A 17,671-nucleotide genomic window follows, 5' to 3' on the forward strand; every position below is an offset into this window, starting at 1 on the left:
ACTGTGATTAACACCCTGGGATGGCCGTTACCTTCCAGCGTGAGCCTAGGTAAGCCCTGTAACCACTCGTCTTCCTTACTAGAAGATGAGTCTTTCCTGGTGTTACTCGTAACAGAAGCGTAGGATAGAGGGATAGAGGGCTAGAGGGCTAAAACGTGCTAATCTATATCTAGCCAGACAAAGGAGTTTCGCTATAGGAAAGATGAAGGGAAAAGCGTACTATTTCCTTACCAAGTAGGAAAGTGGGGCGGTTAAGGGGCTTGGCTATGGGATTGCTATGTTACATTCGTCTATTTAAGATCTAGCTTTATGCTGGTGTAACTAGTTTCCGGTCTGTAAACTTCACCTTGAGTTCTACTGGTCTAACAAACCAGCCGTTACGGAAACGAACTTCACGAGACCCTTCGTCCAATTCAAGCTGAGGGATAAATTAGTAATTGGCTTATTCAATGCAGGAAATGTTTACTCACCTCCCATCTTCGAAGAACTGCTGGAATGAGCTTGTAAACCTCCATCATACCAATGTGCTTTCCGAGGCACACGCGCGGCCCTTTGCCAAAACTCATGATGTAGTAATCCATGTCTTTGATTCGAGCGATTTCTGCCTCTCGATCTTTGGACGGGTCCACAAGCCAACGTTCTGGTACGAAATCATCGAGGTTCTCGCCGAAAATCTCGGTACGGCGGTGGATAACCCATGCATTGCACCCGACAATTGTTCCTCCTTTGATGAACTCACCGTCGATGAGCACACCCTCTGGTGGAACAACTCTCTCGAATGGCAATCCTGGGGCGGGGTGGAGGCGGAAAGCTTCTTTGATGCAGGCATCAAGGTAGGGAAGTCCCTGGCTCTCTTGCCACGTGACTGTACCTGTTGTAGTATCTTTGAAGTGACCTTCCAATGCTTTGCGATCGAGTTCTTCGTAAACCTTTTCCAAGCATCTGGGGTTTCTCAGAAGCGAGGCGAAAACACCACTCATTGATACGGCTGCAGGCTCAGATCCAGCAAAGGCCATGGAGACGCACATGGTAACGACAAGTTGATCGTTGAAAAAGTCTGGCCTGTCATGTTTGGCCTGGATGAACTTGGAGAGGAAGTCCTGTGGCATATTCGTATCGTTTCTTTGCCAAGCAAGATTTTCTTTCGAGAAGACCGTCCCGGAAGGATGCCGTTCGGCAAGGCGGGCTTTGGCGAAGCTTGCAACAGGATACGAAGAGTCGATCAGTCCGTACTTGGCTGCAAGCAGTTTGATTGGGTTCTTTTTCCATAACTTGTCCAGAACAGGAATCTGTCCCACCTGTTTGCTGCTGTTAGTTCGGTACATAGAAAGTGATGTATAAATTATTACGTACCACAGCAGCATAGTCGAATAGGGCGGAGTTTCCCTTGACGATTCCCTCGATATCATAGTTGCTCTCCAAAAAGCCATGCCTTTTAGAGTAAACTAGTTCACCGATAACGTCGAAAGTGTAGAATTGGAGCCACTGGTAGAAGTCGCAGTATTTACCGGTATTCGAAAATCGTTCCTGTGTCTGGTGGAGGAATACTTCGTTCACTGAGTCGAAGATAGGCTCATACTGCATCTGGGCCGACATGGAAAAGACGCTGTTAACGCTGCGCTTCAACTGGGAATGATATTCTTCCGACTGGGTGCTGAATAGTGTTGGGAGCTTCTTTCCCTCCTTCGAGGTTGCCATCTGTACAGGGTAAAAGTCTGACTAGCCAGGGTTTAGCATGAGAGATAGATCAGACAAAATAGCAAGCCACTGTACCTTGGTGAAACCTTTACCCAAAGCGTAAATAGCTTTGACGGACTTCGGATTGGCAAAGGAGAGGCAGTTTGGCCCAAGGCGGACAATGTCCCCATATTTCTTATGGCAATCTATATGCCACTGTTCAGGTTTCCTCTGCCATGCTTTGAAAAACCTGTACCAGTCGGTGAAAGCGCACGCTAGTGGTCCCGGATACTTGTTTAAGTCTCGCTTATAGTAGTTGCGAGCTAGATAAATGAGCACAGAAAATACGAGAGCCAGAGGCAAGTATTGGCCCAGTGCTCGAGTAATGATGTCTGTGAGCATAGTGAAAGGTGCTTCTGCTTCTGCATTCGATGTGATGGAGCGATCTAGTCCGATTTATACATGAATTACACGCGCCTTACAGAGCGTCTCATGGATCCCCGAATACATCTGCCGAACGAGCCCTGTACAGACACGAAAGTATTTGATGTGGGGGCAGCAGCCAAGCAGCTGATCTGGTCCTGATTAGGCTACTCAGTCGATTCTAATATTAAGTGTGGCCACCTTCCACTGCTGTTATAGCTTCGTATCAATGTTTCATAGTCCTTATCAGTGATTGTATTGTTTCTGATGTAATAGCCTTCTAGGGCTCTATTACCAACCTTCAAAGTTGCCATATGTAAGGGCGAGGCGTTGTGGCTTCATTCATTCTTGCTGAATAAAAGAGGGTATCCTCAAAGCAAGAGTGAAATTTACCAGCTGACAATCTTGGCGAACTGTAAAATCCGATGTTTTTGGCTAGAATGCTAAGTTTTCAATATATTTGAATTCCTGCTAAACAAAAGCGGGATAGCTTTCGGGGATTAAGCACTTTCGTTACTGTATGTAGATGCGAAAGCGCATTGCTTTGCCAAGAAGGCTCTATCGTGAGAGCAGGACCGAAATGGCACCGGCCATACCAGGGGTTCTAATGGTAAAAACTAGCAATGTAAGACATTGCCTCGGCTAGGTCGATAGACTGATCAGTGTGTCTGTTATACGTTGTTGGGTATCCTGTACACTGAGGAAGTAGAGTTTCTTGGAAGCGGAGTGTTAGCCTCAGACCTATGTTCTAGGATTGTTTAGTAGATGTTACTCAGATAACGTCATATGGAGCAGTTCTTCGTTATCTTTTCTGATACTTTCATTTACTCTGCTTTCACGACCACAACAATAGCAGGAAATACCATACTCAACTACGCGAGTTATAAACTCGACTGTAACATGTGGCACTGCCTCGGTCATACTGCTTAGCGACCGTCAGGAAATGATGCGTTCTAGCCAGTCGGTAGAGAAGGCGGAGTACCAACTAGGCCTAGATATCTCCTCAAGAGGACTGAGGAGCCAATCGGACTATATCACATTATTGGTGTAGCTTACGTCGGATCTAGTAATGATCTAAGATTGCGAATGGGCGATGCCAAGAAGCGGTTGCATGTAATGACCCGCCTATCGTTCGAGCTTGGCGAATTTGCGCTTCACTCAGCTGTATGTGCAGGCAAAATGTCAAGGTATCCGTTCCAGAGCCCAGCGTACTAACTTTCCTCCCCCCGACCCCCGCCGCTGCTGCCTACCCGCATTGATGAGAGACTGGCCGCACCGATAAGAGGGGTTTACACACCCAGGCGGAAGCTGCACCTGGTAGCCCCGAGAAAATAGCGAGGAATAGGACCGATATACACCGATAATGGTACATGAAGTCTTGCCATACACTGGGGACACAACTCGGCAACCAGGGATCTGGCTCGAATCGCAATGTGACTATAATTCAAAGAATACCAACCCTTTGCTCAACTGCAAGCGTCCCTTGCGCGACAAACTCTTAACTTTACTATTTGCCTTGGCCCGCACCCAAAGCCAATTGCAAAAATCATGGATTCCGAAAAAACCCCCGGGGGCACACCTATAACCGAGCTAATACGCCCGGAGATGGTAACAACGACAAACCCTCTAGACTGGACCGGACCGGACGATCCAGATAACCCGGTCAATTGGCCAAAATGGAAGCGATATTTCCACATTGTTCCTCCAACGATTATTTCCTTCACAGCGTAAAAGAACTCTAGTCATCACTGTGCCAAGACTCACACACTAATTCATTGTTTAGGACCTTAGGTGCATCAATCTATTCACCTTCCTATCCCATCATCCAGAAAAAGTTCGACACAAGCTCTACAGTAGCACTCTTACCCCAGTCTTTGTATGTTCTAGCACTGGGCTTTGGGCCTCTGGTTGCTGCTCCGCTCTCCGAAACATATGGAAGGTACATTGTGTACGCAGTCACTACGCCCCTGGCAGCCGTTTTCACCGTGGGAGCTGGATTCTCGCAAAACGTACAAACGCTATGCGTCATGCGATTCCTCGCCGGAATGGCATTTAGCCCTTCGTTAGCTATCGGTACGGGAAGTGTTGGCGACCTGACTATCCCCGAAAGAAGAGCGGCTCCGTCGGCGCTCTACATCATGACACCGTTTCTGGGCCCGGCGTTCGGGTAAGTACTAGGTCGCATTCTTTTAGGCGTAAACACTCGTTTCTTATAATCCGTAATAGTCCCGTGTTAGGCTCCCTCGTAACCGTCAAGATGTCTTGGCGCTGGACGCAATGGACGTTAATCTTCTTTGCGATTCTATCGATGATCGTGCTCGCGTTCTCCCAGGAAACATACAAAGCAAGCATTCTCGCTAAGAGGGCGCGACGGCAGAACATTCCACTTCCACCTGGACCACCGACATCAGTGAAAATAAGACGGTTCTTCACCATTACACTCATTCGTCCATTACACATGCTATTCTCCGAGCCAATCGTCGGCTTCTTCAGCCTTTATACTGGCTTCAACTTCTCGATCGTCTTCGCGTTTATGGCGGCCTATCCTTATATTTTCCGATCTGTTTATAACTTCACCACGATTCCCTCCGGGTTGGTCTTCCTCGCCGTCGGTCTTGGTGGATCTTTGGCCGTACCCACCGTCTTACTTTGCGATTATTGTTTTTATCAACCCCGTGTCCGTGAGTCCAAACTCTCCGGCAATGGCGGAATAGTAGCCCCAGAACATCGTCTTTATCCTGCAATGGCGGCTTGCTTCGGCATACCAGTCGCATTGTTCTGGTTTGGTTGGACTGCTCAACCAGCAGTGTCTTGGTGGAGTCCGGTGATCGCTTCCATTCCTTTTGCATGGGGAAACTCGACGATCTTTATATCTGCAACTGCATACCTGCTGGATACTTATCAAGCTCTCTACGGAGCCAGTGTGATGGCGGCCAACTCTCTCGTTCGGTACCTCCTTGGCGCCGCTCTGCCATTATTCACCTTGCAAATGTACAAAGGTCTAGGGATAGAATGGGCTACAAGTCTATTGGGTTTCGTTTCTATCGCATGTATTCCGATTCCGTGGGTTCTTTTCTTCTACGGCCCATCCATTCGATCGAGAAGTGGTTATGAGACGATTAAAGTGCCGGAATAAAAGTCTGAATGGCGTGGCATGTTATCCAGGTTGAGATGAATACTGCGCAGAGGGCAGGCATGCTTAGGATCTGGAAAATTATTATCGTCTCTATTAATACCTCCCTAGCTATAAGATTAATATCTTATTTTATAGCTCTTATTTAGCTCGATCTCTTACTAAGAGAAAGGAAAAATAGGGTTATTGCCGGTTATTGGGAGCAAAGGACGTGCAGAAAAGAAAAGGGGAAGCGCGGTGGTAATGCCGCACGGATGCATCGTGCCTGTGATCCTGGAAAGAGCCGATGCGAAAGAGGACGAGGACGGGCAAGGCGAATAGAAGGGGATTGGAGACTGCTACTTCCCAGGCATCATGTTTGAAGAAAGCGTTACCTGGGAAATCAGTGACACAAAATCGTTTCTTCTTATTCGAGGCGTGGTAATGAAAGAGCATGAATATAAGATGTTTCCCATACGTCAAGTAGTATTATCACCCCATGGCTCCCTCCCTAAAAACAAAAGAAAGCCAAAACTACTAAGTTTACACATTAATACAAAAGAGAGAAAAGAAAAAAAAAGAACGAGCGCCTTTTTTAAAAAAAAGGACGCAATCAATATGGCCTTTGCCACCCTCCAGTTCATTATCGTTATTCCGCTCCGCACACCCCAAGACAAAAGAAATAAACAGAAAAGAATGAAGCAACTCCCTTCCCATGCTGAACCCTTTTACAGAAAAAAAACGATAAAAATATATAAATACACGAAAAACAACATCCTCAAAGCTCACGGCGCCGCGATCCCCGTAAAAGCAAAAACATCCTCTCCCGCCATGCCCTCCCCACACTCGGGACACGTGCATCCATCAACCCCCCTTGCGCCTCTCGCACACTCCATGACCCAGCCTTGTAAGCACTCAACACAAGTCGCGGGCTCGTGCCAGCAATTCTTTGTAATACGGCGCGTTACGAATTCTGCATTCGACTTCACGTTCTTGCAGAGGATGCAGGTGCGCTCGATAGCGGGTGTATTGCGGCGCGAAGCAGGGGTGCCGATACGGGGTACGTCTGCGGTAGCGGTGGTAGGCGGACGCGAAGTGTAGGAGTGCATGGAGGAGGGGCGGGTTTGGTGAGGGATGTCGACCGCGAGGCCGAGTGGTCTTTGCTTGGGGGAGAGCGAAGCGGCGCTGCTGCGGCGGCGGTCGGCGGTTGTCATTGCGGGACTGGGCGGTGCGTTTGTGGTCCATGGGGCGAAGGGGGCGGGGAGAGGTACGAGGTGGGGGGAGGTTGGGGTGGTAGAAGGGTTCAAGGGAGAGTATGCGGGTGTGGGCGCGAGATCGAAGGCGGATTGGCGTTTGGAGAGGACGGAGGCGCGTGTGGATTCGTTCTCATAGGTGTGTAGGTTTTCCTCTGTGAGTTTCATTCTGCGGATGTCGTCGACGACGGCGGCGAACTTGGGCTGCTCTTGTTGGGCGGCGGCAGAGTCACGGCGTCGAGCGCCGAAGTTCTTGAGGGCTTGCGGGATGGTGGACCAGCGGTTTTTGTTCTTTTTCTCTGGTTTGGCCTTTTCTTCCTTGGGCTTCTGTTCGAGGTTGTCGAAGGAATCAAAGGGGCTGCGAACTGGGGTTGCGGGAGTTGCTGAGAATGCTAGTGGCGATGGGAGTGTTGATGTCGTTGACTTCATGGGCGTAGGAGGGCCGACTTCATCATCTCCGAAGCGTTGATAGCTATCGTCATTCTCAATGTCCTCTCCGGCAACTGTTTTGGGGATGATGCCAGATACCGGCCTCGAAGAATTTGTGGGATAGCTGTTGTTTCGTAGGCCTCGTGAGGATGCAATCTTACTTCCGGAACGAACGCGCTGGTGATAGGTCGCAAATGAGGTCGGACGTGGGCGTTGCTTCAGTGGTGGACTGTCGAGCGAAGTAAAACTCTGGGGATGGTATGAGATGGGACGTCCCGTCTGTGTGTCCTTTGTTTCTTGCATAGGCTGACGGTTTCGCAGCGCAGGGTGTACTTGCTCACACTCGTAACTGCCCCGGGAAGAAATGCTACTCCTTGGTTTTTCCAGACTGTCGAGACTTGATGATATATGGCGTGAGCCTGGTGTTTCGGGGCTGAAGGTAGTCGGTGAAGCGGTCCATTCTGGTGTGAGTAGATGTTGCGAGTTGTAAGACACTGGCCGTGTGAGTGGTTGTGGTCGTTGTTTGACAAAACACGTATTAAGCTTCGACATAGGCTCCAAGTCTGGTAGCGCTCTCAGACTTGTGTCAGCCTTGAGAGTCGACGTCGGTCTGTCCGGGTTGGTCCATTTGTCGAGGAGATCAGAGTCGCTGTCGTCGTTCGGGGTCTCTTGGGGAACTTCCACAACCTTTAGAGCCAGCTCTGGTTTGGATGGTTCCTGGACTTGTACCGCCTCTGGCACTGGTTCTTCGGTTGGCTGATTTGATTGCTCTACCACCTGGGAAGTCTGTTGTTGCTCGTACATTGGCCGTTCGAGCCATCGTGTTGTTACGGACTTTTCGCGTTGTAGGCTGTTCAATGCTTCCTCTGAACCTGCGATGAAGTCGAGCATGCGATGTGCTTTGGCAGGATCCCTCTTGATTGGCCGGGGGTGCCTAAGCAGTGGATGAACATCATCCTGGGGTAAGTTGCGCGCCACAGCCGCCATTTTTTTTGAGGCTGTTCTAGCCGAAGGGCGGGATGCCTGGAAGAAATATTAAGAATAATGAGAGAGGTCGGGCGGGCACGCGGGCACGAGCAGCTCAATAAAGCGAGAGGCAGGAACCACCCCTCAAACCATGTGGGACGGCGACGGTCGTTATCAGTAGCATGCGGCGACTCAACCAATATCCCCGGGCTCGGCCTGCCAGAAGTTACTGCGTGGCTGGCAGGGTAGCACACAACCGACGTATCCGTTTCAAGCCCTTGAGAAAGCCGGCAGCTTCGTAACACACCGTTAGCTTGGGGTCGCACGACACTGCGCCTCCCCGTCATTCGTTGCTAGGGCCCGTATTGCTAGGCCCACACGCAATGTAGTTCGGCGGATCATGGTTAGCGTGGCAACGTGAGACGTATTTTTAGCACCCGTCCTCTGCTTCTGTACGCTTCGCTGCTGAACGCCTCTTGTGCAAATCAGAGTCGGACGCTTGTGCCAATCTCAGATGTTGATTGTGGTAGCGGCATGCACCTGGAGTTCATTTACGAGCTGTCCTGATGATGACGAAGCAGCCGCGGCTGTGTGTTGGCGGTGTGCACATGCTGGGTGTCCTTCGCGAGGCTGGGGCAATGTCGAGTCCAAGGGCGATCAACAAGCCACCTAATCGCATGACGACCATTGCCCACAGCCCTGTGCCAATGCTCGGCTTTGGCCCTACAAAGCGGGCCACGATGCTGGGGAGCGCCAAAACAACAAACACGCAAAAAAGCACACCGGCTTCTCGAAAAGCGTTCCGGAATTGCTGAGAAGACGACAAGATCATCGGCGGCTCCCAACAAATGAAAAGCGAGAATAAGCCCGGGCGCCGCTAAGGTGCTCGGAATCTCCCAGGCATATCCAGAAGAGACTCTCGTCTTACGCTTCAGACGCTCGTCTAAGACGTCAATGATTGTCATGACATTGGGGCAAGCAACGCGTCGGCTCCGCACGCTCACAAATTCTTCCGTCTGTAGTGCAACCTATGGTAGGCCAGTGTTCCCACCCACGCTTTTCACACCAACACGTCACGGAAACCGATGGCATTCCACTGGCTGGTGGTGTAAAAAAGACGCATTCTCTGGTAGGTGGCTATGCTGTGCCAATATACTACGACTATTGATTGTAAGAGGTTGGCTAGGGTGCCATGCAATTGGCATACTTAGTACAAAGAGGCGGGTCTACCTTGCTGTGCCGCAAAGCCTGGGCGAACCGCCTGCTCCCGCTCATTGCATGCATGTATGTGGGTGTAGTGTAGTGTACTAGCATGTCCTTACGTACAGAGGTGAGCGGTGGAAAGAGGTAATGCAGTTGTCATGTTTTAGCACCTTTTTGTCAAAAGCGCTAATGTTCTGGCCAAAGTCCAGCCGGCAACAAACACGTGATGTCGCATGCTTTCACACCACCGAGTCCACGGGTGCGATGACTAAGCTACCGCACTAATCCAAAACAGGCCGCCGAAACTTGAGAGAAGCTCGCGGCCTGCTGTTGCCATCCCCTCAATCAACCCCAATCACCCCAAGCCGTCACGCAACCTGCAGCAAAAATGGCCGGCCCGCGCGCAGGAAAATCAAGGGCCAATGGCGCCACTAATGGGGATTCGTCAAACAACAAGCAGTCCCTGATGGAGCCCTCTGACAAGGAGCTCTATGGCGGAAACACGGGCGACTATGTCAATTCCATCGCCGTCACTGATCAGGACGATGACATGGACGACGTCCAACTCAATGGTCGGAGTCTTGTTGGACAATACACGGCATCCAAGGAGATGATGAACGAGTTTGCGCACGGCGACGCGGGTGAGGCCGACATCCTCGACAGCCGCGAGAAGCAGGCCCAGATTGCATCACGCGAAACCGACTATCAACGGAGACGATTCGACCGCGCACTCTCCCCGACACGTGCTGACCCCTTTGCAAAGGACGGAGAGGATGGCGGCCAGTCATACAAGGACGTCATGAAGCAGCGCGAGTTGGAGCGTGAGGAGGCGCGTGTCAAGCAACTGATTGAAGACAAGGAAAAGTCTGGAGGCAACGAGGTTCTTGATCACAAACCTACACTCAAGGACGACGGATCCGCCACAGTCGACGGTGACAAAACCCCACCGATGAAGAAGGCTCGCAAACGGAGACGATGGGACGAAGTTGCAGACGACGAAACTCCCGCCACCAAGGAAGAAGCCAAGGAAGAGCCCAAGAAACGCTCGCGATGGTCGCCGGCACCAGAAGACACAAAGAAAGCTACTGCACCAGTCCGGTCACGTTGGGATACCACCGCTGTAGCCCCTGCGGCTGCTGCAACGCCTGCTCCCGCTGCGAATGGTGCACACCCAATCGCTCCAACCTTTGCCTTTGGTACCGATATCTCGAGTCGCAACGCCCCGCTGTCTGATGAGCAGCTTGACATGATGCTCCCAGGCGAAGCCGAAGGCTACAAGGTCCTCGAGCCACCACCAGGTTACGAGCCAGTACGACGACCAGTAGGCATGCCAGCTCTCCCCACCGGATACCAGGGTTTCTTGATTCCTGAGGTAGACAACAGCTTGGCTGCCATGGGCAAACAACTGCCGACAGAAATTCCGGGTGTTGGCGATTTGCAGTTTTTCAAGAACGAGGATATGAAGTACTTTGGAAAACTTACAGACGGTGCCGACGAGAACGAGATGACGGTGGAGGAGCTGAAGGAGCGCAAGATCATGCGACTGCTTCTGAAAGTCAAGAACGGAACACCACCCATGCGAAAGACCGCGCTTCGACAACTTACAGACAATGCTAGGCAGTTTGGTGCCGGAGCCCTGTTCAATCAGATTCTGCCACTCCTGATGGAACGGACACTGGAAGATCAAGAACGACATTTGCTTGTCAAGGTTATTGACCGTGTCCTGTACAAGCTCGACGATCTCGTTCGTCCCTACGTCCACAAGATTCTTGTCGTCATTGAACCCCTCCTTATCGACCAAGACTACTATGCACGTGTCGAAGGTCGTGAGATTATTTCTAACCTGGCAAAGGCTGCTGGTCTTGCACACATGATCAGTACGATGCGCCCTGACCTGGACCACCAAGATGAATACGTCCGAAACACCACCGCTCGAGCCTTTGCCGTTGTCGCGTCTGCTCTTGGTATACCAGCCCTGCTCCCCTTCCTTCGAGCCGTTTGCCGATCCAAGAAGTCATGGCACGCGCGCCATACTGGTGTGAAGATCATCCAACAGATTCCTATCTTGATGGGTTGCGCTATTCTGCCTCATTTGAAGGGACTTGTCGACTGCATTGGCGAGAACCTGAACGACGAGCAGCCCAAGGTCCGTATGGTTACAGCTCTAGCCCTTGCCGCGCTTGCCGAAGCGGCCAGCCCGTATGGTATCGAATCTTTCGACGAGATTCTCAACCCTCTCTGGACTGGTGCCCGCCGTCAGCGTGGTAAGGCCCTCGCGTCTTTCTTGAAGGCTGTGGGTTACGTTATCCCGCTTATGGACGAGGAATACTCCAACTACTACACCAGTCAGATCATGGAGATTGTCATCCGCGAGTTCCAGTCGCCTGATGAGGAAATGAAGAAGGTTGTGTTGAAGGTCGTTTCTCAGTGCTCAAATACAGCCGGTGTCACACCAGTATACCTTAAGGATAATGTCTTGCCAGAGTTCTTCAAGCATTTCTGGGTACGGCGTATGGCTCTTGACAAGCGTAACTACCGCCAAGTAGTGGACACGACGGTGGACCTGGCACAAAAGGCTGGTGTTTCTGAGATTGTAGGCCGCATTGTCAACAACATGAAGGATGAAAACGAAGCATACCGCAAGATGACTGTTGAAACTGTCGATAAAGTCATTAGCACTTTGGGTGCTCATGACGTCGACCAGCGTCTCGAAGAGCAGCTCATCGACGGTGTGCTTGTCGCTTTCCAGGATCAGACCATCGAGGATCCCATTGTCATCGACGGTTTCGCTACTGTTGTCAATGCCCTAGGTGAGCGGACGAAGACCTATCTTCCACAGATTGTTGCAACGGTCCTTGCTAGGCTCAACAACAAGTCTGCCACTGTTCGTCAGCAAGCTGCAGACCTTATCTCCCGTATTACCTTCGTCATGCAAAAGTGTGACGAGGATCCGCAGCTCATCAAGCTTGCACAGGCGCTTTACGAATATCTTGGTGAAGAATACCCAGAGGTTCTTGGTTCGATCCTCGGCGCTCTTCGCGCTATTGTCACAGTCGTTGGCCTTCACGCTATGCAGCCTCCCATCAAAGATCTCCTGCCCCGGCTTACACCCATTCTCCGTAATCGACACGAAAAGGTGCAAGAAAACACCATCGATCTTGTAGGACGTATTGCCGACCGAGGTGCAAACTATGTCAACCCCCGTGAATGGATGCGAATCTGCTTCGAACTCCTGGACATGCTCAAGGCGCACAAGAAGGGTATCCGTCGTGCTGCCAACAACACATTTGGTTACATTGCCAAGGCTATCGGTCCCCAGGATGTGTTGGCCACCCTTCTTGGTAACCTTCGAGTCCAGGAGCGTCAGTCTCGTGTCTGCACAGCTGTCGCTATTGGTATTGTTGCTGAGACTTGCGCGCCGTTCACTGTCCTTCCCGCACTGATGAACGAATATCGTGTACCAGAGCTCAACGTACAGAATGGTGTACTCAAGTCATTGTCTTTCATGTTTGAGTATATTGGCGAGATGGCCAAGGATTATGTCTACGCCATCACACCACTCTTGGAAGACGCTCTGATCGACCGAGACCAAGTGCATCGTCAGACTGCCGCTTCCGTGGTCAAGCACGTCGCTCTGGGTTGTGTTGGCCTTGATTGCGAAGACGCCATGATCCATTTGCTTAACCTTCTATGGCCCAACCTCTTCGAGACCAGTCCTCACGTCATCGATAGGATCATCGAAGCCATTGAGGGTGTTCGCAACGCAATCGGTACTCCGCTTGTCATGAATTACGTATGGGCTGGTTTGTTTCATCCGGCTCGCAAAGTTCGACAGCCTTATTGGCGCATCTACAACGACGCATACGTTCAGAATGCTGATGCCATGGTCCCAGCATACCCCGCTTTTGAGGAAGATCATGTCAAGAGACATGAACTGGACATCTTCATCTAAACGTAAGACTCCCAGTGCCTCCTTTTTTGATTGTTTTCCCCCAGTGCCACCATTCTGGGGTAGCGTTGCTTTTCCATCCAGCGATCCGGCATAAGTTTATGGGTTTAAGCAATCGTGGGTCAGTGTCCTTGTGGTTCGGGCTTACGTTGCTTATCATGTATATCACAGTAGGGTTAGATCGGAGTATTGCGGCGTTGAAGTACGCTAGGGATAAGGACTTCTGAGCTGCCACCGGGCCATTTTCATAGGACCACTTATGGTAACAAAAATAATCTGCACCCACTTTCCAAGCTGATCACCTTTAGGTTTCGTGAAGTCGCCCTGTCTTATTCTATTCCTGTATAAAGGTATGTCATTGCTTGTCGTTGCACCGTGGGCTGAACTATCTAAAGGCGATTGAATGCGCCGTTCAGTTTTACGAAAGGCCCATATTCACTTGTCCCATTTGCACGGAGCAGACCAGGATAAGTATGCAGGCTTCTGCCTTGCCTTGCCTTGCCAATCTTCTTATTGAACCTAGTGTCATGACTGAGTGCCCTCTACTACATAATCGGTAAGATTCGCGTGACATCACTCCTTCTTGCCTGTCACATGATGGTACCGCAACTATGGGCTTAATGTTCACGACCTTTAATTAGCCAAGCCAATGTTCGGACCCTGTAAATTGTAGTCTATAAACCAATCACCAAGATGCTATATGCTTGAAGCCAAAATATCTTACAACACCAAATTAAATATACTTGCGGCTGATATTTGAAACAAAAATTGTGTCATATAAGAGTTGGTGCTGCAGTTAAAGAATGACTTCAGCTGACCGTATGGCCAATCCAATATGCTTTTCCCATAGTTCAATGCAGCCAGCTAGTAAGTGGACGAAACGAACGGTGCGAAAAAGCACAGAAGCCTAGCCAAACCTTGATTCAACACCGTACTATCCCAAAGGTGTGCGCCCCATTTCGAACACCAAGGCCGAGCAGACGCGTAACCGAGTGACTCCTTCACGCATTGTTACCATAGCGACGCGACATGCACGCGAAGTCAGCTGAGGAGCCACCATGCCCGTGGCGCTATTCCACGCCGTGGATTCGCGAGCAGCAACGCCACAAGGAACGAATAGATACCTCCCACCATTCCCAGACTGGGGGAATCTGCACAATGCACAGGTTGCAGATGTGTGTGACTCACCGAATCTAGTTGTTGGAGAGACCGCTTTCTGTGGATTCAGGCGGCCTGAAAAGCCAAGTAAACGCTGCTCGTAGACGAATATATATATATATATCTGTACAAGACGACCAAGATACATATTAATAAACACACGGTGTAAATCCCATCACTACTAGCATTCAACCCCTCTTCCACACGCCGAACCCTCATCAAACCCCCATCAAATTAGCAAAGAAAAAATATGTCCCTCCCCACCCTCCCCTCCCCCTCCGCCCCAACAGCATCCTACAACGCATCCTGCCACTGCGGCGCCTTCACCTACACCGTCACCGCATCCCCACCGCTCTCCGCCACAGACGCAGTGATAAAACAGTGCAATTGCAGTATCTGCGAGCGAAACGGGTACATGTTCATCTATGTGGCGAATGAGCAGGTAGTATTTGAAAAGGGGGCGTTGGAGGAATTTAAGGTATGATATCTCCCTCCCTCCCTCCCCCAAACTCTGTTCTTTTCTAGGTCCCCCCCTGCCCCCCCTCTTTTGAAAGAGGAAGAAGAAGAGGAAGAACGGACTAATATGGATAACAGTGTTACTCGTTTGCTTCGAATAAAGTAGGACATTACTTCTGTGGCACGTGCGGGTCCTCTTGTATGTTGAGGTCAAAGGACGAGAATTTTATGCCGGGCATTACGGGCATCAATGTGCGGATGTTGCAGGATGTGGATTTGGAGAAGGTGAAAGTGGAGCATATGGATGGGAAGAGTTTCCAAGCGGGGGTTTAAGGGAAGGGCATGGGTGTTATGTTGCTTGGTGACAAGAGCTGGGCATTAGGGGAATAGGACTGTGTAGGTTGTGGAGGAGAAATGTGTGTCAAGTTTCAAAGTTCAGGATAGGATTAATGACTTGATCTATTGGTAAAGGAAAGGGTATCTTTGGAATCTAAAAGTATAGGAAATATTATAGCTCGTCGAATGCACGGAGGGGCTCGTTATCCTTGAGAGTGCGTTTGGAATTATCCACTTTGACGGCGGGTTTATGTTTGGGTGTTGGTGACCCTATAATTGCTTCCTTTGCAATGTCCGGTATGTCTGCATTTAAGATGGCATCTCGAGATGCGGGGTCCAACCCAGTGTGATTTTGTTCGACAATATCAGAGACCGGTCGAGAGGCATGGAAGAGGACAAGGGCAAAGAAGATGGCGGCTATAATACCAGCGATACCCCAGAAAATACGTATACAATCTGAAACCACTTGTTAGCTTGACTGAATATAGAAGCAGTGCCATGGTATCCATACTAGTGTTCTTTGCCTGCAACTCTGCTTCTAACTTGGCTTTGGCGTCAACATGCTCTTTGGCCTGCTCGAGTCGTGCAGTTAGAGCATCCGCCTTTTCTTTTCCTGCTTTGATCCGCTCCTCGAGGCCGATGACTTGCTCTTGCTGTGTCTCGAAATTGTCAAATGCTTCGACTTGGCCAGACACATCCTCTACGAGTTCTGTAGTGTCTGCTTCGAAGTTTTTGTGTAGTTCCCTGGTGAGGCCCGACAGCTCGTGCAGTGTGCCAATTGTCTGTTGCAGCACGGATATCTTCTCGAGGACCGAGTAGTGTGTATCGTCTAGGCGGCGCGAGATCTTGAGAGACTGGTCCGAGAGGGATTGAAGGGCGGCACGGAGCTCACTATGAGACATGTTAGAAGAGGCTTTCTTTCTGACATGCCATGAGAATGCGGAGTATTTCCAATGACGCAAACATACTGTTCTCTAGCCTCAACCCTTTTTGCCTCTAGCTCTATATCTGCGGGCCGGAGCGGTCTCCGCGGGGGGATGGTGATGCCCGGTGTGGTTTCCTCCTTTCCACTTGCACTCCCTTCGGCTTGCTTTGGGGCAACGCTCTGCCTGCGACTATGGCTGGGGCTGGTGTCCCTGCTCCCGCGCGCCTGCCTTAGCAGGTCTCCAAAGCTAGCAGGCGGTTGTATCTGGATAGCCGACTGCATGGCTTCCTTGGCCGCATGACGCCGACTCGAGCCATGACGATGATGGCTATCGTGGCTGTCGTCGTGGTGACGCGACGACTTGTGCTTGTGCTTGTGCTTGTGTGAATGAGATTGAGATTGCGATTGTGACTTCTTGATGGGATCCGACGTCACTCGGGTTTCTGCGCTGGAGCTCCGGAGAGTGGGACGGAATGCCGTGGGGTCGGCCAGGCCTGCATGTAAGTGTAGCGATCCCTCCATGTCATGGTGGAGGTTGTGAGGGCTGGGAAGCCAGTTGACGTTGTGGTTCGCGGTTGCGCAGTTGCAAGCCTGCCATCCGAGCGTCGCGTATCATTGCAGGGGTTCGTTACACTAAACCCCTAACGGACAAACATGTGAATAGAGATGGAGCAGACAGGCGTCTGACTGTACTGCCAAGCTTGCAGTTATGGTTCCTTTTTTGTCTCTCTTTAACATGGAGGAAATTGGTGCACTGCACGGCCAGATTTACACGGGTAATGGTGGTAATTGATTGGTAGTTGCTATCCACTTTATGAAACCCAGGGTATCCTTTTTTGCGCCAACACTCTGCAAATCCGAGGCTCGTATTATACTGCCTTTCAGCTTCGATCGAAAATAGCCTATCCATCGTGTATATCGAAACGACGGAGCGGTTGCTCTTGCCAGCTTGTGTTTCTCTGGCCTCCTTTGAAGCGGCATTTTTTTGGTTGGTTTGTGCTGTGACCACACATTTTTCACTACCCACGCTCATGACTTGAGCATCTTGTTGCGCTTCTCCTTCCTCTTCAGACGCTCGACGCGCCTCTTGTGCATCTTCTCCTCCATCTTGGCAAAGCGTTCGCGTTCCTCCTTGGCCGCCCGTTTCGTCTTGATTGCCTCGACTCGTCGCTATCCCGTTGTCAGCCACAAATGGCGCGTAGTTGAGTAATCGCACTGCGTACCTGTCTCTCTGCCTCCTTTTCCTCCTTGAGCTCCTTCTCCTTTGCCTTGACTGCAGCAAGGACCTTCCTCTCCGCCTGGCGCTTCTCCCACGAAGATTGATTTGCCCGTGGGCGGAATGGAGCCTTGTTGTCGTGCCATTGCTTGCCTGCGCAGGTGGTTAGATGGTGGTGTGGCGCAAGTACTCCCAATGTTGCGCATACCGTTCTTCTTCATGCCCTTGACAGGCACCGTCTCGGTGGTGGGAGGCGCCTCTACTGTGACGGATGCAGACATGTTGATGGTGGTGGGCAATGCTGAGCCTCAACGGCGTCTTTCCGTCTGGGCCAAAGATGTCGACAGTCGCGGCGCAAGAAAAGTTTAGCCGATATCGATAGCGCGGAGGGCGTCCAGGGTCAGAGTGGTACGGCTGGCACGACTGGCACGGCTGGCTGAAAGCGGGGTGGCTTGTGCAACGACAGGCCGTGATGATTCCATCAGATCTGATAAGATTAGAAAAAGAAACCGCGCATGCCACATCGACTAGTAATGTGCAATGGTCATTTTTTTGTTTGTTGCACCTG

At 50.8% G+C, this 17,671-nt stretch overlaps 8 protein-coding genes across 8 annotated transcripts; 3 read left to right on the top strand and 5 right to left on the bottom strand.

The window, feature by feature from the left end:
* Positions 1-307: 307 nt before the first annotated feature.
* COCMIDRAFT_21686 (uncharacterized protein) lies at positions 308-2,079 on the bottom strand (the record flags this gene model as incomplete). Its single annotated transcript, XM_007684337.1, has 4 exons — positions 308-418; positions 471-1,298; positions 1,354-1,719; positions 1,774-2,079. The coding sequence occupies 4 exons, from the start codon at positions 2,077-2,079 to the stop codon at positions 308-310; spliced, it is 1,611 nt and encodes a 536-aa protein (XP_007682527.1).
* Positions 2,080-3,705: 1,626 nt separating this feature from the next.
* Positions 3,706-5,236, top strand: COCMIDRAFT_80474 (uncharacterized protein; the record flags this gene model as incomplete). Its single annotated transcript, XM_007684426.1, has 3 exons — positions 3,706-3,827; positions 3,884-4,267; positions 4,327-5,236. 3 exons carry the CDS (start codon positions 3,706-3,708, stop codon positions 5,234-5,236), a joined length of 1,416 nt encoding a protein of 471 aa, XP_007682616.1.
* Positions 5,237-5,997: 761 nt separating this feature from the next.
* Positions 5,998-7,881, bottom strand: COCMIDRAFT_21688 (uncharacterized protein; the record flags this gene model as incomplete). Its single annotated transcript, XM_007684338.1, has 1 exon — positions 5,998-7,881. The coding sequence occupies one exon, from the start codon at positions 7,879-7,881 to the stop codon at positions 5,998-6,000; it is 1,884 nt and encodes a 627-aa protein (XP_007682528.1).
* Positions 7,882-9,451: 1,570 nt separating this feature from the next.
* COCMIDRAFT_523 (uncharacterized protein) lies at positions 9,452-13,015 on the top strand (the record flags this gene model as incomplete). The annotated part of the gene is made up of 1 exon (XM_007684309.1): positions 9,452-13,015. The coding sequence occupies one exon, from the start codon at positions 9,452-9,454 to the stop codon at positions 13,013-13,015; it is 3,564 nt and encodes a 1,187-aa protein (XP_007682499.1).
* A 1,405-nt stretch (positions 13,016-14,420) lies between these two features.
* On the top strand, positions 14,421-14,959 carry COCMIDRAFT_80827 (uncharacterized protein; the record flags this gene model as incomplete). The annotated part of the gene is made up of 2 exons (XM_007684427.1): positions 14,421-14,648; positions 14,765-14,959. The coding sequence occupies 2 exons, from the start codon at positions 14,421-14,423 to the stop codon at positions 14,957-14,959; spliced, it is 423 nt and encodes a 140-aa protein (XP_007682617.1).
* Positions 14,960-15,134: 175 nt separating this feature from the next.
* COCMIDRAFT_80616 (uncharacterized protein) lies at positions 15,135-16,169 on the bottom strand (the record flags this gene model as incomplete). The annotated part of the gene is made up of 3 exons (XM_007684428.1): positions 15,135-15,418; positions 15,474-15,853; positions 15,931-16,169. 3 exons carry the CDS (start codon positions 16,167-16,169, stop codon positions 15,135-15,137), a joined length of 903 nt encoding a protein of 300 aa, XP_007682618.1.
* Positions 16,170-16,515: 346 nt separating this feature from the next.
* On the bottom strand, positions 16,516-16,920 carry COCMIDRAFT_80690 (uncharacterized protein; the record flags this gene model as incomplete). The annotated part of the gene is made up of 1 exon (XM_007684429.1): positions 16,516-16,920. The coding sequence occupies one exon, from the start codon at positions 16,918-16,920 to the stop codon at positions 16,516-16,518; it is 405 nt and encodes a 134-aa protein (XP_007682619.1).
* Positions 16,917-17,384, bottom strand: COCMIDRAFT_31871 (uncharacterized protein; the record flags this gene model as incomplete). The annotated part of the gene is made up of 3 exons (XM_007684368.1): positions 16,917-17,057; positions 17,111-17,256; positions 17,312-17,384. 3 exons carry the CDS (start codon positions 17,382-17,384, stop codon positions 16,917-16,919), a joined length of 360 nt encoding a protein of 119 aa, XP_007682558.1.
* Between the last annotated feature and the right edge of the window lie 287 nt (positions 17,385-17,671).

Source organism: Bipolaris oryzae (genome assembly GCF_000523455.1).
Source record: "Bipolaris oryzae ATCC 44560 unplaced genomic scaffold scaffold_2, whole genome shotgun sequence".
In the NCBI taxonomy this organism is placed as follows: Eukaryota; Fungi; Ascomycota; class Dothideomycetes; order Pleosporales; family Pleosporaceae; genus Bipolaris; species Bipolaris oryzae.